The sequence below is a fragment of the Oreochromis aureus genome, linkage group 19, assembly GCF_013358895.1.
Source record: "Oreochromis aureus strain Israel breed Guangdong linkage group 19, ZZ_aureus, whole genome shotgun sequence".
Taxonomy (NCBI): Eukaryota; Metazoa; Chordata; class Actinopteri; order Cichliformes; family Cichlidae; genus Oreochromis; species Oreochromis aureus.
In genome coordinates this window covers 4,766,458-4,790,034 of record NC_052960.1, presented here as the reverse complement: position 1 = coordinate 4,790,034, position 23,577 = coordinate 4,766,458, and the positions used below count along the sequence as shown (strand labels likewise).

General features: G+C 42.4%; 1 protein-coding gene across 8 annotated transcripts in view; it reads left to right on the top strand.

The window, feature by feature from the left end:
• kiaa1109 (KIAA1109 ortholog) overlaps nt 1–22,073 on the top strand; it is a 74,740-nt gene extending 52,667 nt beyond the window's left edge. For 5 of the 8 annotated variants that reach the window (XM_039603697.1, XM_039603702.1, XM_039603699.1 and 2 more), the window contains 26 exons: nt 175–305; nt 391–514; nt 660–772; nt 1,235–1,328; nt 1,623–1,676; nt 3,720–3,976; nt 4,126–4,341; nt 4,548–4,728; nt 4,817–5,006; nt 5,369–5,530; nt 5,623–5,762; nt 5,972–6,167; nt 6,596–6,796; nt 6,949–7,125; nt 9,404–9,541; nt 10,016–10,261; nt 10,394–10,547; nt 12,294–12,451; nt 14,415–14,604; nt 15,127–15,344; nt 15,729–15,980; nt 16,115–16,318; nt 17,623–17,817; nt 18,846–18,980; nt 19,617–19,782; nt 21,151–22,073. In XM_039603697.1, coding sequence (XP_039459631.1) covers nt 175–305; nt 391–514; nt 660–772; nt 1,235–1,328; nt 1,623–1,676; nt 3,720–3,976; nt 4,126–4,341; nt 4,548–4,728; nt 4,817–5,006; nt 5,369–5,530; nt 5,623–5,762; nt 5,972–6,167; nt 6,596–6,796; nt 6,949–7,125; nt 9,404–9,541; nt 10,016–10,261; nt 10,394–10,547; nt 12,294–12,451; nt 14,415–14,604; nt 15,127–15,344; nt 15,729–15,980; nt 16,115–16,318; nt 17,623–17,817; nt 18,846–18,980; nt 19,617–19,782; nt 21,151–21,367 — 4,509 coding nt within the window. In that variant the 3' untranslated portion in view covers nt 21,368–22,073. The remainder of the gene's footprint in view (nt 1–174; nt 306–390; nt 515–659; nt 773–1,234; nt 1,329–1,622; nt 1,677–3,719; nt 3,977–4,125; nt 4,342–4,547; nt 4,729–4,816; nt 5,007–5,368; nt 5,531–5,622; nt 5,763–5,971; nt 6,168–6,595; nt 6,797–6,948; nt 7,126–9,403; nt 9,542–10,015; nt 10,262–10,393; nt 10,548–12,293; nt 12,452–14,414; nt 14,605–15,126; nt 15,345–15,728; nt 15,981–16,114; nt 16,319–17,622; nt 17,818–18,845; nt 18,981–19,616; nt 19,783–21,150) is intronic. The other 3 variants (XM_039603703.1, XM_039603698.1, XM_039603700.1) reach the window with 2 other exon arrangements.
• The last annotated feature ends 1,504 nt before the right edge of the window (nt 22,074–23,577 follow it).

The following is a 23,577-nucleotide window of genomic DNA, read 5'->3' as shown; positions in this document are numbered from 1 at the left end:
AACTTCTAATGATTGAATCACAAAAATGCACCTTTTAATCAGACACGGGGACATCGGGATGATGGATTCTTAATTGCACCATCAGTTGATCAGAAAGTTTGTCACAGTTGTCAATCAGTTTTACCACATCTGTGTGTTTCCGTGTGTGTTTGGTTTCCTGCTTTGGTGCGACAGGAGACGGTTGACCCCAGAAGGCCGATGGCGACGGGAAACCAGATAATTGATGCTCGTGGGAGGAAGTTCACAAAAAGGGTTGTTGACATCCGAGAACTGAATGAGCAAGCCAAAGTCATCGATGACCTCAAGTAAGACTCCAGCTTTTTGTAACTGTTCTGTTTAAAGAGTTGCAACAACTAAGTGACTAGCCATGTCCTCTTCTTACGAACGCAGGAAACTGGGGGCCAGCGAAGGGACTATCAACCAAGAGATCCAGCGCTATCAACAGCTGGAGTCTGTGGCCGTCAAAGACATCAGGAGAGATGTCAGAAAGAAGCTGCGTCGCTCCAGCATGAGGGTGAATCCCCCGTCTCTCTACCTTCCCCGAGTAGAAGTGCATTCGCCACAGCACCTTAACTTAAAATAGCATGAAATAATGCTAGAGTGTTGGTCATATTTATCCTTTTATGGACCCGTTTCTAGCTGTGTTTGTTCTTTCCCAGGCGGCCTCTCTAAAGGATAAGTGGGGTCTTGGCTACAAACCAAGCTACAACCGCTCCAAAAGCATCTCGGCGGCAGCGGGCCGGCCACCTCTAAAAAGGATGGACAGACAAAGGTAACAAAGGAGGGCAGCAGGAGGCACCTTCCCTGGTGTCAGATTATCATAGAAATGACACCATTAAGGGAGCTTCACTGTAAACAAACAGGACCGTGTGACCTCTGTCTCACATCGCTGCTGCCGCCGCCGCCATTATGTTTTTCAAACATTTTCCCATTATCTTGCTGACAAAGAGGGACGGAGTGACTCACAAATTAGAATGTAGTGAAGAGGAAGTGCTCATTGCATTTGTTTATAGTAATTATGCAGATTATCTCAGGATTAATGTAGTATTGATATTCAGGCAGTTCACAGACCTTTCACAGGAGAAAAATATTTACTCTGGAGGGGTCAACAAATGCTCAACAATGACTTGAAATGAATCGTACTAATAACAGGCCGGGCTTTGAGAAGTGTTGGCTGCCATATGTTCTGAAACAAAATCAAATAAGAATGAGATTCTCACAATGTTGGCTTCAGTTCCAGAATCGGAGATGTGGATGCAGATTTCCCTGATATCCGTGTGGACGTGTCCTCTCCGGCACCACGGGTCACCTTCAACATCCAGGACACGGTAAGCCTGCCTTCTTCATGTGTCAGATATGCTGTAGCACACTGATAGATTGCATTGTACCTCTTAATTGATTTATTTATTAATTAAAGCAGTTCCAAATAAATCAATATTTTATATAATGTTTTTTTAGTTTTGTGCAATTTTATATGCGATCATCTGCATCTCATCCACCATTTACATGTTTGTTTGTTTGTTACCATAACTGATCTCTGTAAAAGCTGATTTGTACAGTATGTTGCAGTAGAAACAGAGGGATGAACTCGTTTTAAAAATAACTCTTCTGTCCAATTAAAGATTAATAATCAGGCTTTGGAGTCTTCACCTGTCAGTCCAGGAGATATATTCAAGGTATATGGTCCAAGAATAAAATTTAAAAAATGAAAATACATAACCAACGCTGATCAAAAACTTCTGTTTCCTCTTCTCCTCTGTGATTACCTTGACAGTGCTGACGGGATTTTGAATATGCAAAATCAAAACAGGATGATAAGATGGGAACTTTCGGCTATATGCAGTAGACCTGCAGCAGCGCGTTCATTTGCATAATAACTTACACTTTTGTGTCCACAGTTAGATTTTGGTTTATTACTGGTGCATAAGGATCATCTGGATTTATAATAAAATCTACTATTCCCTTAGCTGCTGAGTGTGAGAGTCAGCAATTTATCCCTGCTTTTATTTAGATGACCTCAGCCCAAGAAAGTTCTCAGAAAATCAATTGTTTGCAGAATAAAAACACTTTACAGTTGAATTGCTGCTTAATGAATTATAGTTTCACACCCCACACACACTCATCCTGTCTTGAAGCCGCATAAAATAATCCATCAGCTTTTTTTTAACCTTAGTATATTGAGTGATTTCTAACAACTATGCATGGGTGGCCACTGAGTCACAGTCTGTCGGCTTTTGTTTGTCACAACAGCAGGTCCTTAATCGCCCCCGACAATACCAAAAACTTCACAAGGATAAAATAAATAATACGTTTAATATAAAGTCACCAGTTTACCTTTTAAAATGCCACAATCACAAATAATAACTCTGCCAATACCCGGGGAAAAGAATCAGTTCTCTTTAACCCCACATCCCTGAAGCAGCATTAACTTTGTGGCTCATACTGTGAAGACTGCAGTCATGTGTGTTGAGGAGAATTATAACTATATAAGAAAACTTTCTTATTATTCATGACTGCAAACATAAACTGCAAACAACTTTCATAACTGTGGCTCCCAAACCTTTTTCAGACAATCCTCTCTCTTCAGAAGCCACAAGAAAGTTCCCTCCCCCTACCCCACAGTTTTAGTTACTTATTAACAATTAACAAGTCCAAGTGAAATTTTAGAAAAAGGCTGGAATCCGGGTTAAACAGGTGGTCACAGGCATGTGTGAACGTAACATAATCCATCATGAAAGATGATTTTTTTAAAAATCATTTATTTTTGCTTAATTTTAACCAAAGCAAGAGATTGAAGTCTTAAAATGAAGTGGTGACCTTATTATGTAGTTGCCAAGCAACCTGTAGCCACTTAAAATATACGTCAATAGCATAATCAAAATTCCTTTGATGACATGAGTTATTTAATCTCTCAGTTAGTTATTTAAGCTTTTGTTGGGTTTATTTGCTCAGCGCTGTAACTGAATGGTGATGAATCTGTTGTGCAGTTGTTATTTTCTTGGTGAGTGTACATTAAATCTTTTTTTTTCAATAAAATAATTAATGATGAAAGTGATAACAATAATCCTAATATTGATTAAAAAAAAAATCTCTAACTCTTTGATGAAAGAACAAGATTTGCTCAATAAATCAATACCACATTTATATAAAACTCTATATTGTAAATATGTCCTATAAGGAGTATTTGTGTCGCAGACGGATTATTTCTAATTTAACTGATGCTCAGCCTCTGTCACTATGTTTGGGTTCTGTCACTATGTTTGTTCCTACACAAATGGGCTTTTTCCCTGGCTGTCATAAGGATACTTCTACACTTTCTTGGGCATTTTTCTGTTGTCACCATCTTGAGACGGGGTGTGTCATCTTCTCATCCTCATCTTCTTCCTTTGTTTCAAGTTGTCATCCCTCCTCACAGAAAGTGCATGACCTCTGAGCTCCTCGGGTGAACAGTTGCAGGCAGTAGTGTTCTGCCTCTGGGCGTGTAGCCATAAAAGATTAAATTTGATTTGAGCAGTAAAGACAAATTTCAGAACTGATCAGTTAAACTAATTAATAAGGTCCAGTCTACAGAACACTGCTTCCTTTTTTGGACGAATTTCTGCTGAAGACATCAGGTCCAGCTCTCAGATTCCCTGGATCGATGTCTCCACGTAGGAACAAATTTAGACAGACATTAAACCATTTCCTGTGTGAGTCTGACCTTTTGTCCTTTTCTAAAGTTCCCTGAGGAGTCAGAGGGGGACCTGTCGACAATCTCCATTGACGATTCATCCCATCCTCATCACCTCCATCCCCTATCTGTTGTCGACGGTCATCACTCAGTTTTCAGTGCCCCCGCCACCCCTGCTGTCTTCTCACCCACACTTCCCTTCCAGCATGACGACATAAGGCGCGATGACCTGTCCTCTTCCTCCTCGGAAGACTCGGACAAGGAAGACTTCGAGCATGACAGACAGCAGAGCTATCGAAGGCCTGTGTGAGTTGTCTTATTGCGTTTGTCAGTGCAGGCGTACTTGTTATGACAGTTCGGAAAAGAAAGCGCCATTAATTTATTTTTTGTCTAAAAAAGAAAAGCTTTTCAATTTTCAGCATTCACTAAACGGTGCTGTCCTCCTTGATTCTCAGCCAAACGTCTCAGAGAAAGTCCTCGGGCTTTTCTGCTGTGAGTCAGTTGTTCAGTGAGCGCTGGCCAAGCACTCCTGCCAACCGCAGCTTCAGTGGCCCAACGACGGAAAGAAACATCGACTTTGAGCTGGATGTCCGTGTGGAAATCGACAGCGGGAAGTGCGTCCTTCACCCTACTACTCAACAGCCCGAGCACGAGGATGTTTCTTTGAGGAGGTGCAGTAAAAAGTTCATTTGTCAATCTGGGAACTACAAACTCATATTAAAAGTTGGTCTCACATTTCCTCCTAAATGTAGTATTAAGCGTAGATTAAATCAGACTCTATATTAGCAGAAGTACCTGAACAGCTGTGATGGTTTATCCTCACTGGACAGAAGAAATGAGACATTCTATATTCAGTAAAGTAATTTGGGTTTTATAGGAGTTGTGAGCGCAGCCTCCGAAACCTGGACCAAGAATCTCCTCCCAAGAAGAAGAAGCTCCAGCCCAACTACCCCTCATCCAGCCATCTCCTAGCTGGAAAGAAATGTCCCTCCACTCTGCCGACCAAATCCAATGACATGGAGACTACAGTTTTCTACATTCCAGGAGTGGACGTTAAGGTCAGCTTCTTCTACATCATCCAAACTGCCAAGTTTTTTTTTTTTTTGTGCTTTAAATAATTATTTTTTCCTTTATTTTTCCCTGCAGTTGCACTACAACTCCAAGACCCTGAAGACGGAGTCACCCAACGCCTCGCGTGGATCCTCTCTCCCCCGCACTCTCTCCAAAGAGTCGAAGCTGTATGGTATGAAAGATAGCGGCCCTCCAAATCCTCCCAATGCTGTCCAAAGCAAGACTAACTCGCTCCTACCTCCCCCGCCCCCACCTATTCCATCAGGTACTGAGCATTCCCTCATTTAATTGCATGCCCTTCTACCATCCATAATCACTGACACTAGAGTGCCACGCCTCTTCGATCTGATGACTTAAATCTACACATGGACCGACCAAATCAAATGCATGCGATTCCATCCCTTTTTTTTTTTTTCTTACGGCATGGATCTAGAGGGCACCCTTTGATCAAACGGGTTCATGCATATTGATGCGCCCCACAGAGGGAGAGACTCAAAAAGACAGTTTAAAAGAACCTCTGTTAATATGATTCCAGTTTATTTAAAGTTCAAGAAACAAACTTCTGAAAGTGCTGTCAGTGTATAGTTAGAGTGTGGAGATGACTTTAACTTTCATGTGTTTTTGCAGCTAAAGGTAAGAGCAGTGGAGGGGTAAAGACGGCCAAGCTGTATGCCTGGGTGGCCCTCCAGACCCTGCCAGAGGAGATGGTGATCAGCCCCTGCCTGCTGGACTTTCTGGAAAAAGCACTTGAGACAATTCCTATCACTCCAGTGGACAGGAACTACACAGGTGTGTTTTTAAATCCAGTCCTTTGGGACCGTGTTCTTGGAGGACTCCTTGATATTCATAGTAAACTTCTTCTTCTGATGTCTTTACATCAGCTGTGGCCTCCCAGGAGGAAGACATGGGTCAGTTTGATACAGTGGAACAGCTCGAGGAATCCACCACCTCCCTGGTTTCCTCTTCAACGTCAGCATACTCCTCCTTCCCCGTGGATGTGGTTGTCTACGTCAGAGTCCAGGTACTGATGAGCTGTAATTCGTGCAATTTCTTCAGAGCTGCTTTGGAATTTAAGTCGACTGTTTACATAAATAATAATTAATGTGTCATATGTAAGAAAAAACTAAAAGCACAAGGAAAGTATTATGACAAATAACAATTACAAGTCATACATTTACACTAAAATAAGAATTTTAGTGTATAAAAACATCTGCCGTCTTCTGTTTCCAGCCCTCTCAGATCCGCTTCAGCTGCCTGCCAATGTCCAGGGTGGAGTGTATGCTCAAACTGCCCTCGTTAGACTTGGTCTTCTCCTCTAACCGTGGAGAACTGGAGACCCCGACAGGAGCCCATGTGACAGACGGGTCACACCAGCCGTCCTCAACTCCACCCGGGCAGCATATCCCCAAACCACCTCCCAGCAAAGGTATCTAGAGCATGACTTCAGTTTATTTTGGCAGAATAATGGCGCTCTAATGTGTGCAGAGATACGTGAACGAAACAGTCTTTTAAAGTCTTTCGCACACCGTGAGAATATCTATTAGCTGCCACTCCATGGCATGTCTGGGCCCTGTGTGAGTTAATGTTGCTCGCAGCATGTTCTCCTGCATTCATTACTCTTCTCTCCAGTCTGTCTTTATGCCAGATGATGCATGTTAAGATGCATCTCAGGTCTTGGAAATCCGCGAGTCACTAAATGCACAGTTTGGATATCTGGTAGCTCACTCCTTTCCATCCAGAAATTGTGTTATTGCTAATGCATTCTAAGAATTAGACTTAAATATATCACAAGTGTATAGTGCTGTTAATGAGTGTGTGACTGGATGTTTTTCTGTCTCTCCTGCCCCCTTCCAGCATCTCCATTGCTGGGGAGCCCTCTGGGCAGAAGCCGTCACAGCAGCAGCCAGTCCGACCTCACCGGGCCCCCGAGTAACTCCTCGGGCCTCAGCTTTACAGCCTGCATGTCTGACTTCTCCCTCTACGTCTTCCACCCCTATGGCGCCGGAAAGCAAAAATCTGCAGTCACGGGGTTGCCTCCGGGGCCAGGGCCGTTAGGTATGCTAAACTTTTGTGTTATTCTTATCTGTTAAAGATACAGGACTGCATTTTATCCACTAATACATGCACCTCGTGTAGATAGGATTCATGTAAAATAATTACATGCCAGCTGATCCCATCACCCATAATTTTTTTCCCCCCTCCTGAAGGTACCGTGGATGAGGAGTCGACTTCAGTGACAGGAAGGAAAGACTCTCTGAGCATCAACCTGGAGTTTGTGAAGGTCAGCTTATCGAGGATGAGGCGAACAGGAGGCCCCACTTTCATTGAGAGCTTTATTCCTCCTAAAGGGGGTAAAATGGACACCACCCTCATCAACATCTCAGGTACACAGTCGTCTCCAGAGAAAAACACCTATCCACTAGACAGATAATAACAATATTGGGAATTTGACACAATTCCTGCAAAAGTTAAGGTATATTTATCAAATATATGCTTTCTCTTATGCAGCACAAAGTTATACAAAGTAGGAAGTTGTCAGTTTATTCTTGGGTTTATAGAAGAGTTTGCAACAGCAAAGGAAGGTGTTTGTCAAAGTGCAATGTTCAGGGGGGAAAAACGTCTTAAAAATGGATTTTAGGGCAGAATTATCAAAAGCTGATTTGACTGGTGATTATTTTCAGCATATCTATGTTCTCGTGACTGCCCACATAAATACACTGAGCCATTTTAAGATGGCTCCTGAGTCGTGAGGCTTGCTTCTGGAAGGACTTTGCTCCAGCATGGTGCAGTGTTGATTCTGCTTTGATACTGAACCACGCAGAGCTTTGAAGATCCATATCTTCATGTTGTATCTGTCGTCCGCTAACGTGGGGGGACTGTCAAACATACTGTATGTTGAACTACTGGAACTGAACAGTGCTGAAGCTGAGGTTTTGCTGTGTGTTTAAAAATGATTCACTCTTTGCATTCTGCTTTTCATCAGTGCTTCTTCTTTGTTGTTGTGAACTCTGCTTTTTATCATTTTTTTTGTTACTTTTTAAGCCCCGATTTTCAGCCAGTCACCTTTTCTTCTACGTCACACTGTTGGTTTGGACTGGACGAGGCGCAAGCGCGTCAGTGTTGCTAATCTGCTGGTTAAAATTCCCACAATCCTTCTGTGTGCGACCATAAATCACCTTTTAAGTGCTTCACTTAAATTGCTTTTAAGGTAAAACATCAATCATGCAGTTGGGGCTGACATTTGGTAGCAGCTTCAGTTTTTGATAAGGGTTAACTAAACCTAAATTAAATTCTGAACATAGGCGTAATTCGGTCGCATGTGTCAGCACGCACAGCCTGAGGAGTCCTGGGCAGATGTGCTTAACAAGACTGGGACTCAGTGTTTTTGTTGGCCATCCTTTTTGTGAACTGTCTCAAAGTTTGTCCCAGCTCAGCAGGAACTTTCACAACGTTGTGTTTTTTTGGAACTCCTGCATAGTGCTAAATATTTCATGTTCACTAAAAGTGGGAATCAAGAAGCGTGCCCCTTTCTTTCTCTCTGTAAAGCAGTCAGAAGTACAGCCAGAATATATGAAGTGGAAGTGATGTACAACAGATGTGAACCCTTTCAGAGAAGCATCTTTAAGGGATATGAAACTCTGTGTTGAGTACTCAATCATATCAGCAGCACCGTGGGAATGTACTCCAGCACAGAAGCAGGCTGTTGCGACCCCAGCTCATCGGGGGGTAACGGCAGTAACACAAACAACCAGATGGAAACGGCTGAAGGCAAAAATGTTATCTTTTTATGAAAGTGTTGAATACAAACAGTGAAGCCAAGCAAAGCACAAAGTAACAAAAGAAGTAGTGAAAGAGCCATGGGCATATGGATGCTCCTCAGAACAAAGAAATAAAGGGCTCCGACTTGCATTCGAATTAAAATTTACTGATTAAAAAGAAAATTGGAAAAATAGCAAAAGAGCTTTACTCCATTAACCAGCCAGATTAAACCCAAACAGTTAGGACAAGCAACCTTAAAATCTGAGTGTCACTTTACAATAAAGTTATTCAACAAACCCTCTCCAGTCTCCAGTGCACAACCTCTGCAACACGCAGCTGCAGGTATGCATGATAAGGTGTCTGCAAACTAGTACAGAGAAAATGAGTGTGTGGAAGCACAAACCGCTAACAAGCAAGTTAATAAAAAGAGAGACAATGACGATCTGCTCATACCAAATCAGCCTCCCTGACTGACAGATCACAGCCACTTTTCAGAGCAGGTGTTGGAAGGGTTGGTGCACAGGCCTGGGCACCAGTCCAGTCATTCAGAGGCGGGCCAGAAGCAGCAGAAAGGCAGGATGTATGGTGAGTGTAGGCACCGATCCTGGAGAGCCTGCGTGTTCAAAAAGAAACACTCCAAAATGGTTAGCCACACTGTAAAAAGAGAGTGGGAACATCAAGAGCTCTAACGCAGGGTTTGAAATAGGCATCTCACAGTGAGTGCTTGAGCTGCTGAATGGGACATTTTACAAGCACATAAATGAGACTGAAGAATACGTCTTTCCAATCTGTGAGAGTAAGTGCATACTTTTCCCCCTGTAGCTTTTAGAACTGTGGCCTTATCCTGTGCAATCTTATAAAGAAGTCTTTCACATGCTCACTAATGTGATATTCTTCCGTCAGCTGTGTGTGACATCGGCTCAGCTTCCTTCAAGTACGACATGAGAAGACTGAGCGAGATCCTGGCCTTCCCGAGAGCCTGGTATCGTCGAAGTATCGCCAGACGCCTCTTCCTGGGGGACCAAACCATCAACCTCCCACGTGAGTGCTCAGCGGCTGCACTCGGGTGTTGTGATGGCCGTGTGTTGTTTACGTTGTTGGCTTTCAAGTTGTTGTAGAATTTCAGCTTTTATGTGGCATCTGACACAGGGAACAGTGAGCTTTTCCAGGCTTCTGGCAGTGCTGATCTTTATTTGAAATGATCATAGTGTAACTGATGTGCTTTTACTAAAGCGAGATATTGTTGGCTTCTATATAAATCTCTGCACTGCCTTTCAGATGGGTTTCTAAAAACAAAATCTTTAACTCGGTGCAGAAATGAGTGAACATTTCTCCCCCAAAATTCTAATATGAGCACTAATATCCACCTTCTAACCTCTGTGCATTTAGCCTTTTTTCATTTTTAATATCCTGTCTCACTGGCAGTCCTTTAGCAAACATTTCCTGCAGTCACTTTACGTTGACATTTACAAGGGTGTCCTTTACTTACCTCTTTGAACCTTTACTTCGCTTCAGCTTCCGGCCCCGCCACTCCCGACTCAGCTGAAAACGTCACCCATCACCTGTCCCCCGAGTCCAGCCGGAAAGCTTACTGGAGGACGTGGGACGGCAGCACCGGGACGCAGCATGTGCCCCAGTCCCCCAACGTCTTTTCGGAGCACTCCACCGGAAGCAACATGTCCCCAGGCAGCCTGGGCCACCTCAAGTCCCCTGCACCTGGTCGCACCAGGAGCGTCTCTGACTCCTCCGCTCCAAGGAGAGGTAACGGGGAACATTAAATGCCTTTTGTTACCCGAGCATGAATCTTCACACACACCCCAAAATCCAGATAAAGAAGAAAGAATAACTGCAATTGCTTTTTTCCTATTTTTTCCTTGTTTTTTTTTTTTTTAGATTCAGTCACAAAAACATCGACTCCTTCATTTGGTAAAAATGTGAAGGCAGCAGGTCAGCAGGGGTCGCCGTGGGAGACGCTGGTGGTTTTTGCCATCAACCTAAAGCTGCTCACCGTCCAAATGAACATGAGCAACGTGATGGGAAACAATACGTAAGTGCACCCACCGCTGTGCAAACACGTGCTAATAATTAGGATTGAATTCTTACTCTGGTAACTCAAACACAGAAGCGATTTAAAATTATTGACTATATTTTCATTTATAGAATATCTTAGCCACACTTGTCCAGTTTCGCAAATCATGAAAAAAAAACCCATTAAAATCAAAAGAACATAAAAGAAACTTTAGGAAAACAAACACAAAATATCATTAAAAATGAATTAGCAGGGGGATTATGCACTAAAGGAAAAAAAACACTAATTAAATGGATGAGAGATAAAAATCTTTCATCTGAAAGTATCTCATGATTTTCAATCAAAGTTTATTCTTTGGCTGCCCCACTTTAACGCTTGTTGATGGCTACAACAGACTCTCGTCTCACAACAAGAATCAATTGCCAACAACATATTTTTAATAAGTACCTCAGAAAAGCCAGGCGTTTTCACAGCCACACATCAGACAAAATCAAGCCTGTTTACAAGTGTCTGTATTTTCTTTAGTTTATTCTAAAGTATCCTAACAGGTGATGCAATCATTGAAACCAGCCTTAAACTTAAAGTTGCTTTCAATATAATCCTTAGTTATCCTATACCCGGCCCTGTTGCAGTCCCTCAGGTCATATGTGGTTTGAAACCAGCTGATTTAGTTCCCTCCTCAGAGCCTGAGATGTCCACATTATATTATCCTTTCCTATTATGATATCATTAAGATCCAAGAGGAGAAAAGCTGTTGGAAGCTCTCTTATAGATTGGTCTGAATCCTTAAGTTTTTTGCTCACATGCTGGTCTAATTGTTGCAATTTTTGCTACTGTAACATATATCAAGTCACTTTAAAAGCTATAATAACTTAAGTGAAAGATTCCACGCTTGAACAGTAAATTACTGACTGGAAAGCACTCTTCATTATTCATTGTAGCTCTAAAAGTAAAACTAAAGTTATAAATTTAGCTTAAGAACGTTACTGTCTAAATAAAACATAGCCAACATTGTTTATTTACCTTTTTACTGCAGTAAACAGCTGTTAAACTGGCGTACAGATGCCTCTGGGGTGCTTCTCCTGCACTTCTTATCACCCTTTATCATCCACTCTTATGGGTTCGGTTTAACTCTACTGCACTGCTGGATTTTACTGTTCACCACAATATGGTGTCAGTACACCCCTGATCTCTACGGTTGAGGCTGAAGTGCAGAAAATGATGCTGAAGCAGTGGCAAACACAGCACCCTCATAACTAAGGCTGTACTGTTTTATGAGCTCTGTGTCTCCATAACGTTAAAAAAATAACCCTCTTCCACAGTGGAAGTGTGTGGGCTCCACAAACAACACACACCTTCTGCTTCTTTCTCACCAAGGCCAGACGGTACACTTCTCCAGCTCTAATTAAATCATTTATGAGCTCAGGATATTCTTCCTTCATAAAAACTTTTATGCAAGGGTGCAGCCTGGATTTAAAGCAAGAATTGTATTGTCAAAATAGCTACGCTTGGATATAAGCAAAAAGGCAATAACACATCAAACTGCTGAAGGTGAAACGCACAACGACACGTTAGAAAACACAGTTGACATGTTGACTTGTGAAAATGGGTTTAGCGCTCAGAACTGGCTGTTCATTTCTTCCTCTGTTACCTGTGTTTATTCCTTGGAAACTTCTTGTGATGAGTCATTTATGTTTCATAGAGAAGCCTTCTACATTATTCAGCAGCATTTCAGGAGCCTCACAGTTGTGTTTGTCCCTGCAGCTGGACGACCAGCGGGCTGAAAAGTCAGGGCCGACTTTCTGTCGGAAGCAACCGAGACCGAGAGATCAGCATGTCTGTCGGCCTCGGCCGATCCAAGCTCGACTCCAAGGGCGGGGTAGTGGGTGGCAATATAGACGTGAACACCCTGGAGATGGTCTGTAAGTAAACAAGGCATCAGCTTTCCGACATCTGGTGTTTTTCTCCAACTCGTTAGCAGCTTTTATTCTAACAGAGTGTAAAGTGTGGATGTGGAGCTGAGCCAAAGTTCAGTGCTAGAGTTCTTAAAACACTGGGAGCAGTAATGTAATATTATGCACATACAAAAATGTTTACTCTGCTAAATAGGCATAAAATGCATTTTATTTTATATCTTACATTTGATGTTTTAATAGGCTAATATATAGATTCAGCAGCCACTTGGAAGCTGGAAGCAACTCAGTGCATTTAGGCATGCAGACATAGTTAAGACGACCTGCTGAAGTTGAAACTGAGCATCAGAATGAGGATAAAAAGGGGATTTAAGTGACTTTGATCGTGGCTGGAGCATGGCTGTTGGTGTCAGGCGGCCTGGTGTGAGTATTTCAGAAAAGGCTGATCTGCTGGGATTTTCCTAAAAACCATGTCTAAAGTTTAGAAAGGCTGGTCTGAAAAAAAGAGAAAATATCAAATGATGAACATTTCTTTCAACAGGTCAGAGGAGAATAATAATAATAATAATAATAATAATAATAATAATGGATTGGATTTCATTAGTCAGACTGTATCAAGCTGACAGGAAAGCAACAGTATCTCAAATAAGCTTTGTTAAAAAATCTAAATGTGCAGATGAGCATCTATCCTTAAAGCACATGGAGTGCAGCAGCAGAAGACCACACTGGGTGCGACTTCTTTCTGTTAAGAACAGTAAACTGAGACTAAAATCCACTTTTGCACAATAGACGATTGGGAAAATGTTGTCTGGTGTGACCAGTCTCGATTTCTGGGATAAAATCATAAAACGACAGTTTTAAAAACAACAGTTGCGGCTGCTGGCGTAATGATGTGCAGGATATTTTGCCGGCACGCCGTGGGCCCCTTAATACAGACTAAGCATCATTTAAATAACACAGCCTGCCTGAGTGACCACACTGTGCCCATCTTCTGATGGCTATATCCAGCAGAATATTACAAAGTGTTACGAAAAGCAGCTCTAACTCATTCTAAACATGATGATAAATTTGTTGTACTCTAAACTGGAACACCTTTGGGATGTGGAGATTGAAATCATGGATGTAAAGCTGACAAATCTGCAGCAACTGTCTGACTCTCTGAGGGTCCAACATAGTCCTAGCAAAGTGTAACTAATGAAGTGATCAGTGATTGCATATTACAGGTTCACATGTAGCACTGATCACTGATGCTTCTGCTTGAGATGCAGGCAGCTAAACAAATTACTTGTTGGCTGAAATCGTCCCTATTTGTTGTCCTCTCTAGATGAACTAAATCTGCCACAGTGTGTGTGAAGAACACATCACCTTCACCTGTTCACCTTCAATAGTTTATAAATAGACACAAAAGTGAATATTTACAGCAAAATGAATCATTTTAACTTTGGTATTTTCGACTAAAAACATAAGAACAAGGTGCTGAGCCATTTTTATCTGAGAGGAGGCTTCACAGTCAGTCTCAGCATGTATTTAAAGACACTGAAGCCATGAAGCTGTGGCTGGATGTGCGTGACTTTATAAAACTATTATTAGACCAAACATATTGACATGTACCAGTTGTGGTTTATACCTACCAAAAGCCTAAAGCGTTTTCATGAATGCCAGTTGAATATCTTAACACAAGTTAGCTTACCATTTTTAGATGATATGCCTTGTTGGTTGTGGAGCTGTGAATTTAAGCTTACAGGGCTGGGGAGGAGGGCAGTCATGCTCAGACAGATACAAAGCAGCCATGTGTAGTGTGAGTTCTGCTGTGTAGGGTTGCCCCGTTGCTGTTGTGGTTCGGCAGCAATAAACAGAAAGGTAAACTAGAAAGAAGTCAGTCCTTACTTACTAGAATCCACTGATTTTGATGTTGAGAGGTATGAGATTGCTTGTGGGCTCTCATTGGTAACTATTATCGTGTAATTCGCAGCCCACATCTCAGAACATCCAAACCAGCAGCCCAGCCACAAGATCCAGATTACCATGGGCTCCACGGAGGCGCGAGTGGACTACATGGGCTCCAGCATCCTGATGGGAGTGTTTAGTAATGCTGACCTGCAGCTGCAGGATGAATGGAAGGTCAACCTGTGTACAGTGGACACCAGCCTATCAGAGAAAAGGTGTGGTATGATGTCAGCGTGACTGCACCGTTCAGCACAACACGATCAATACAGCACTTTCAGATGAGTCATGTTTAGTGCCATTTATTCATTTCATTCTTGTGGCCATCAGAGATTAGCCTGCTTCACGTCTCCATGTCTCTGTACTTTGAAATGCAGATGTTTTCTCTACAAAGAGGTTTGTATTCAGTTTCTGAAGTGTTGAAACACAAAGCACACTAACCAGAGAGCACAATTTCAAAGCATCGCGGGTTATGAAGAAAAACAGACAATTTGCTGACATTTATTGCCCACGTTTCAGAATGCTCGGCAAGCCGAACAACATTATGTCTGGACTCGAGGGTTTGTGTTTATATCTAGTTTGAACACAAGAATACAGGAATTACACGACATTATGTCGAGAATATATGCCATTTTCTTTCATCTGCGAGCCATTTATGCCTGCTTTCCTTTCCTTTGTTTCTTGCAACAACCTTTTTCAGTCATCTGCTCCGTTTCCCTGCCCGTCTTTTCTCCTTCCAGTGAGATCTTCATCCACGGAGACCTGCAGTGGGACATTTTCCAGGTGATCATTTCACGGTCCACCACACCAGACCTCATCAAGATCGGCATGAAGCTGCAGGAGTTTTTCACTCAGCAATTCGACACCAGCAAGCGGGCCCTCTCCACCTGGGGCCCTGGCCCCTACCTGCCCCCCAAAACCCCCGTCGTCAACACTGACAAAGGAGCTGCAGAGCTTTGTAAGCATGCCTCGTTCCATACTGCTGGGTGAATGTTGAGCACAGTCTGTAGCATAATAAGGCGCGCACAGCAAGCGTCTTAGGCGGCTGTGCTGCTTACAGGAAGTGAAATGATTTGTAATTCTAATAAGCCTAATTTGTAAACAACTTTTTCAAACAGTTGAAAAGGTTGTTTAGCAACTGAATGTAATCAGCCTCACTCATGAGATAATCAGAAACGAGACAGGCAGCTACATTTTAAAGATCGAGGGCTTTATAAGGACAAAAACAACATGACACACTAAATCTGATCCTGTTAGCGCCAGCAACAAGCCTCGTGTTCCAGTCAGAATTCATTTGTCCGCCTGCTTCTCATTTTCCCTCCTAACCGTCTTTGTCACGCAGACATGGATGCAGCCCATCACCGCCACTGGCCCGGGGTGCTGAAGGTAATCGCCGGCTGCCACATCTCCCTCTTCCAGACGCCCTTGCCTGAGGATGCCGTGCAGCTTGGCGGGTCGATGAGCCTCCATGGCAATCACATGACTCTGGCCTGCTTCCACGGGCCAAACTTCCGCTCCAAGTCGTGGGCCTTGTTCCACCTGGAAGAGCCCAACATCGCCTTCTGGACAGAGGCACAGAAAATCTGGGAGGATGGTGAGACTAAATGTTCTTTTTAGGGACTCGTGAATATCATTATTATTCAGTCAAGATGATGCTCGCTCCTGATAAATGCCATAACTAAATATATAAAGGTGCATCTCTTTATGAATTGTTCCTGTTACACACAGGCTCCAAAGACGACTCTACCTACATCGTGCAGACACTGGATTTCCATCTCGGCCACAACACGATGGTCACGAAGCCGTGTGGTGCTCTCGAAAGCCCAATGGCCACCATAACCAAAATCACACGACGGCGACATGAAAACCCTCCACATGGTGTCGCTACTGTCAAAGAATGGTTCAACTACGTCACTGCAATGAGAAATGAAGGTAAACATTTCAGCAAAATCGTTTCATTCATGTGTGCCCATTTGTTTAGTGCAAAGCCTCCTCAGTGGGCCGTTGATGCTCGCTTATTTGGGATCGAAAGGCTTGAACGTGTATTTAAAAAGAAAATATTTGGGACTGGAAAATACAGGAAAAAAGTGCAATCTAATTACTGTGATTTGTTTTTGGAGCTGTCCAATCAGTCAGTGTGGGCTGATGGGGGACCTTAAATAGCCTGAGGCTGAACTTACTTAAACTATAGGATCAATTTGGATCTGTAAATCATGTTGATTAATGCCAAGAAACCCCCAGATTTAAAATAACGACCTGGAAATGTGCAGGATATGTCCGCTTCAACTCTGTCATCAACTTGGCTCACGCTGTCCTTGGAATCTGATTATTCCATGAATATGGGAGCAGTTTTCGGTTGGATATAATTGTGCGTTCTGTCTGTAGTAGCCAAGATGAGATCCCTCCAAACTCAGTCATGACAATAGAAGAAAAGGGGAATAGAATCCAGAGTCATTGTTCTGTGCAAAAATGCATTCAGGTGTCTCTAAAACGAAGCTTTCACACTCTGAGTGAACCAAATCAAATGGGAATTTTCCAGGATCGCACCCTTTTTCTCACAAAGTTGATGTGTTTGTGTTTATCTGTTTTAGTTCTGCAGGGGAACACAGTCTGGGTAAACAAAGCGAGAATCTCACTTCATGCTTGGACTATAAGTTTAGAATATATTCACTTGATTTGTCTCACATTAAGTTCAGCTGCACAGAATTCATTTTTAGCCATCGGTCACATTAGGACTCTTGAGACCGAGTGAGAACAAAAAGATCAATTAATGGGACCAAATGCTGCTTTAATGTCATACGAGCATGCCGATATGTGGGTGCGGGGGGGCAAAGTAGCAACCACTTCAAATGTTGATAAAAGCCAGTTTGGGACTGTTGCAAATCAAACATCCTGCATTCTTTAATCAGTGACACAAACTTTGTAGAAGATAAACAGAAAGGAAGGAAAAATGAATTTCCTAGCCTTAAGTAGCTTCAGAACTGATTTACTAGACTATAAGTGTTAACTGGGGGTATCTGGGGAAGAAAAGATTGCTTCAGACTTTAACCTTTTCTTCACTTGAGACAGCTCAGACTAAAAGGAGATATTTTCTCTTCTCTCCACCGCGCAGCAGCTGCGTCTTATCTTAAATGTAAAATAGGTGGAGATAGCATTTAACAAAGCGGAAAAGCAGAGCGTGAGCGTGACCTTAAACTCAGGAAAAGAGTTCCCACGTGTTTTATCTCCTGTCGCAGAGCTGAACTTGCTCAGGAACGTCGAGGCCAACAACCAAGAGAGCGGATCGACTGCTAAGAGCTCCAGTCTGCTGAGCAGCTTCCGCAGCACATCCAGCTACAACCACGAAACAGAGACCATCTTTGCACTACCCAGAATGCAGCTGGACTTTAAGTCAATTCACGTACAAGATCCGGATGAGCCTTCTCTAACGGGTAGGTGACAGTAACACCATAAAAACAATCTGCTAATGAATGAGCTTTTTGTGATGTTCTAGTTCACACAAGTCTGTAAATGAACTGTTGGGATCACACTCGGCGTATGAGAGTGTCATAAAATTACCTGCGCTTCCTTAAATAAATTAACAAATGAACGAATAATCAGCTCGTCTTGTTTGGAGCATCTGCATCCCAGCCCCGTCTCGCACTGCAGGAAGTGACGGCAGCCCTTTGCTTTGCTCCGTGAGCCTCAGATTTCTGTGACTGTGAACCAGTTCTCGCCCCGCTGCAGGTTCTTGTTAGTGCCCGTCTAGCTTGCAAAGCAATTTCAGAGCAAAACCAACGCAGTCTTGTGGCAGTTTTTTTTTAAATAGTTGCAGCCCGAATCTGTTTGTTCGTATTTCTGAACAAGAACTTAATAATTTCATCGTGTCTCATAATTTGTACTCATTTCATTTTTGTCCATATCCACATTTGGAGGTCGGAGGGATTCATACCCGACTCAGTTATTAATTCTAAATGAATTACTTGGTTCAATTTAGACATTAAAACTTACTTGGTTGAGATTAAGGATTAAAACCTCCCAGGTTAGGTTCAGGGGAAAACAATCAAGGTTTAGGTTCAAATACAACAGTTGCTGCTGCTTTTTACACATCTGGTTTTTGTAGTTGCTATGGTGACGTATCCCCCACTTTGCCTGGACAACACAAATTATACTCCCTACTGAAAAATATTACGTACAAATTCATGCTGACACAAAAAAAATCATAATTTTCTTTGTCAAAGAACAAAGAGTCAATCTGAGTAACACAGAGGACTCACACAGTCAGCAGCAATGGAAACTTCAAAATAAGAGCGAGGAGATAATCCCATTGAGTTGCATAATATTCTTGAGTATGTAGGAAACCAAAGGTCATACTAACTCTACATCGATGTCTTTGCTGAAATTGATTTTCTGTTTTTTTTGTTTGTTTTTTTTAAATATCACCTTACAAATCCAATCCCTTTGTTTTCATTTGTTCCAGACTCCAGCAGCAAACCCAAAGTGGAGTGCAGCGTGGTGACAGAGTTCACCGACCACATCTGCGTCACCATGGACGCTGAGCTCATCATGTTCCTGCACGACCTGGTGTCAGCCTATCTAAAAGAGAAAGAGAAAGGTTTTGTCTTTTCCATGTTACTCATCGATGTTAGTCTGTCAGTCAATAGAAAAAAAACCCAACAACAATGTTTATTCATTTCAACTGCCCACAAATTTATGACTCATCTAGTCAGTCAAAACACCCTCCAGAGTTCCAAGCATTGTACAGTCTGTCAAGAATATGAGTCATCAAGCCATCGGAGGAGAAGACCACAAGATTAAGCACATCTGTCTGTCTCTGTACCTGTGAAGCTGTTCATGTGCTGTGGGACAGATTTTTGGGAGCAGCGTGACACGCAGCCGTCTGACTGTCACTTTCACACACAGCAGGCAGGTCAGGGAGCCCGACGCGCACCGCATCCTAATGGGTTTCAAGTCGTCACAAAGGAACAAATTAGCACTCTTTATGCCGGCGACCTCGCTTTCATCACCACAATTAAAACAGCCGCGACTTTGTTCTGTTGATTCTGCAGCAAAGTAGAAAGAGAAGCACTGCGAGCGCTTCAGATTTTCACACGTTTCATTTATTCTGATTAATTGAAGTAGGACACATCTATGTTGTGCTCTGATGTTGTTGTTCACAAATGTGTTAAAAGAGAAAACTGGAGCGTTTCAAAGCAGAGACCTGATTGCCTCTCTCCCTCGGTGTCCTCAGCTCTTTTTGCCCCGCGGATGTTCGCACCTCGGCCCGGCCAGAAGAGCCCCACCGCCCTGCACGATGAAAGCTCCGCGGATAAAGACAAGGACGACAGCATCAACTACACCACGGTGGACTGGAGGGAGTTCATGTGCAACACGTGGCACCTGGAGCCGACTCTCAGGTCAGCTCAGCATCTGTTTCTTATTATAAGACGCACACTTTCACATGATGAGCAGGAGTCCTAAAGCTCACTCAGAAATGTTACAGGAGAAAATAAAAAGCATCATTCTCTACGACTTTGTTCTCAACGCAACCGTGATTGCACAAACCAACAAAAACAAACAATGCAGCAAAGGTTTAAAATAAAATTGCTTAAATTTTTGTTTAGTTGGTGAAACAGCACAACCATTTCTTCTTTCTAGCACAAACACTAAGATGTGGGTCTTTTGGAACAGCTGAGCCCCAATTATGGCCTAATTTTGTTCTGTTTGTTGGATTTTTGTGGGTTTTATCATCTCTTAAAGAGTCTTTGAATATTTTCGATTCCACAGAGATGCAGATGAGCTATTTAATGAGCTGCGTTGTAAAAAGTAAAAGTGCAATTAGCCCATTAAAAATGTAAGTTTTGAAATGAACAGAAAGATGCGCTGTCAGTGCTGGGTTATCTAAATGTTATATTTCGATTTTTACTAATATTAGTAACTCTTTTATATGTGAGAAGCAATTTGTGAAGCTAGTTTAGGTGGAGCCTGTTAAAAATTAGATTCACATCAATGTATTTATAGCTGTATGATTTATAGCCCTAGTAATACAGTGAGAAAAAAACAGTATCATAGAAAGAACCCAACTCACGAACAGACGACCTCCTATGAGAAGGTACTTGCAGGTGATTGCAGGAAGGAAGAACTCCTTTATCACAGGAAGAAATGTCCCGCAGAGGCAGGCTCAGGCAAGAAGAGGAAAAAATGATGACTAAACTCAAACTACAGGAGAGAGAAGACCGAAGTTAATGACCTGCAACAGTAGAGAAGAAATGCTCAGTGCATCTTGGGAAGTCTCCCAGCAGCCTGAGCCTGTAGCAGCGTAACTGAGGGATGGTTAAGGGTCACCCGATCAGCCCTAATGATAACCTTTATCAAAAAATAATGAACAGAGGTATAATTTAACAAATTGCCTGTAAAGGATGAGCAATAACTTTGCAGTGTTGTATCGCTTATTAACCCCCTTAGTCTTTTTCGGATACTAGTTCATAATTACTAATCGTTAGTCTTTTGTGAGTTTGTACAAATGCAGCACAAACACTAAATAAATAAAGCATCTTAGTCCCTTTACAAAGACTTTGCTTCATTAATCCCAGGAAAGAACAAAGATTTTAATTAAAAAAAAGAATATTTTTGAATCTTTATATGAAATATCTTTGTACAAAGCACCAGCTTCTCCCCTGAGATTCAAAAGGAAGAAGCAAATCCTTTAATGGAGAAAGACGTGCAGCAACAAGGACTCTTTTCATGCACCTTTAGCAATGCTTAAACTTCACCTCTACCTTCAGGCTCATCTCCTGGACGGGTCGGAAAATCGACCCAGTCGGCGTGGACTACATCTTACAGAAACTGGGCTTCCACCATGCCAGGACTACAATTCCCAAATGGCTGCAGAGAGGTGTGATGGACCCACTGGACAAGGTGCTGTCAGTACTCATCAAGAAGCTGGGCACCGCTCTGCAGGACGAAAAGGAAAAGAGAGGCCGAGACAAAGAAGAACACTGAGGAACTCAGACAGTCATGCCACTGGAATCAAAGCTGTGCAAAATGTTTCAACACTAGTTTTCTGTATTTAAAAGGCCACTACTTTACGATGTCCAGCATTCTGCATAGTTGTTTACTGTGGTGCTTGCCTCTAGGGGTTCTGACTGAAGCATTTTGCACTGCTGTTTGTCTTTTTCTGTACATTTTGAACAAATTAGCAAATGCTAGCGTTATTTGATTGCTTTAAAGGTAAAACCCTGCCTCTCTTACCTGTTGTAAATGACCTTACTGAAACTGCTTCAAAGTTTATTTTAAGGCTTACCAGTCGTTCATGAGAAATGATTTCTTAAACCATTGCCTTTTTCTCTGTTTCCCATGGAACACATGGTAGGTATGCTTGATGTAATTTATAGCGCAGCTTCGCGATATTTAAGAGAAATTCGGTGACGCGTTCCTCATTCTTGACACGAACAAATAAATCCTGGGAGATTTTTCTTAAAATCATCCCCTCACTTGTGAGGATGATATAAGCTTGTAATTATAATTTGATCATTATTTATGACTTTGTGAAATTCAGCGTCTGTATGATGTATTAGCTTGATGTGTCAAGCTTCTTTTTGTCTTTTTTTTAATCCACACATTAGAACCAATGTATATAGTTAAATTTCTTAAATGTGTTGATTTCATAACTTAATAAAACTATTGCCATGAAGTTTTAAAAGATAAAGCTCACGTCTGTTAATTTTACACAGCCTAAAGGTAGGTTACCTGTTCCATGAGCTTTAGCAGTTTTGTTGTAAATCTAAAACAGCCCTCATGTCCTCATTATGAGGTCACCCATGAAGCCAACATGGAAGACAGTTAGTGTAGTTTTACATGAATTAGACCCCCCCCATCTCACAAACCTTGAGCTCTGCCTACGATCAACTGGCAACCACCAGTCCTGAGAGAAAAAAGTGAGTTTTCCCCGACTGGTTATGAGTGGTAGCTGGGAAACTGATAATGTGCTACTGAATGTCCCAGTAATCCAGGCCTACAGACCGCTCAGTGATTCCCTGTTTAAACATCTGTCATTGTATCCTCCATCCAATGTCCACATAATGTCACATGAGGCAGCTTAATAGGAGTCCATGGGAAAATGTCCCTCAGCACTAACAACTTTAAACACTTTCCAGATGATTTTATGGGTTCAGTCACCGATATTTCATATCTTGTTTCAAAACACCAAGATGCCAACAGGACTTGACGGAGGGATGTCATTTCTACTGTCTTTGGTGTCTAGACTTGCCTCTAGATGGACTGGTTCACAATTGGATCCAGTTTAAAAGCCCTTTTTTTTTTTCTTTTTTGTTTTACCCTTTAAATAAAAGGGCAGCACTCTTTTTTTTTCTTGTCTAAAAGCCACTGACTCACGAGCAGTTCTTTCTCAGATCTATGAAATGCATCTTTTGTGTTGATACTTTTCCAGGAAATGTCAGTCAGGTGTTACAGGAGCAATGTCTGATGCTTTTAAGTGCTTCAGATGGTTTAAATCAGAGCTGTAATGGTATCTGCATTAATACATTTCCTTTCTTGAGGCAGTAATTTGCTTCACCTCTGGATTTTTGGAGGAGGTAATGAGTGCTCCTGTAAGACTCTTTGTAATTTAACTCCTACTAGTTTCCACTGATGTCTGTGAGGGGAAAAAAAAACCTCCCCACATGTCACCGGCTTTGCTCACCGCGGGGTTTTGTTAATACATTACTCTGACTGTAAGACCCCCTTCCCCACCTCCCCAGCTCTCCAGTGCTAATCTCTTCCTCCGTGCCTTCCCCCCCTCACCATGAGCCATGTTCCACTTTTGGTTCCATGCCATGCTTTTTGAATTTTTGATGGTGCGTTGGCGGGTGGAGCAGGGCACGCGGCAGCACAGCAAAGGGGGAAGAGAACTGCTGCGTTTCCTCTGTGATGTCTGCTGTGAGACTGCAGAAGTGTCACCTGAGGAAAGGCAGACAGCTCAGTGTGAGAGCACACTCGTCTTTGGTCTCGCTCGCCAGGACCGGACATTATTTTTGATTTTTTATTCTGCCTACTCCACGCGCTCTCCTTTGAAGTGATTTCCGATTTGCATATCGTTACAGCATATTTCTTTTATTTCCTTCATTTCCTGGAGCTACAGTATATACATATAAACATGAGAGCCAAGCAAATGACCAGTAGATGGAGTCAAAAGCCAGTCGTCCTACAAGCTG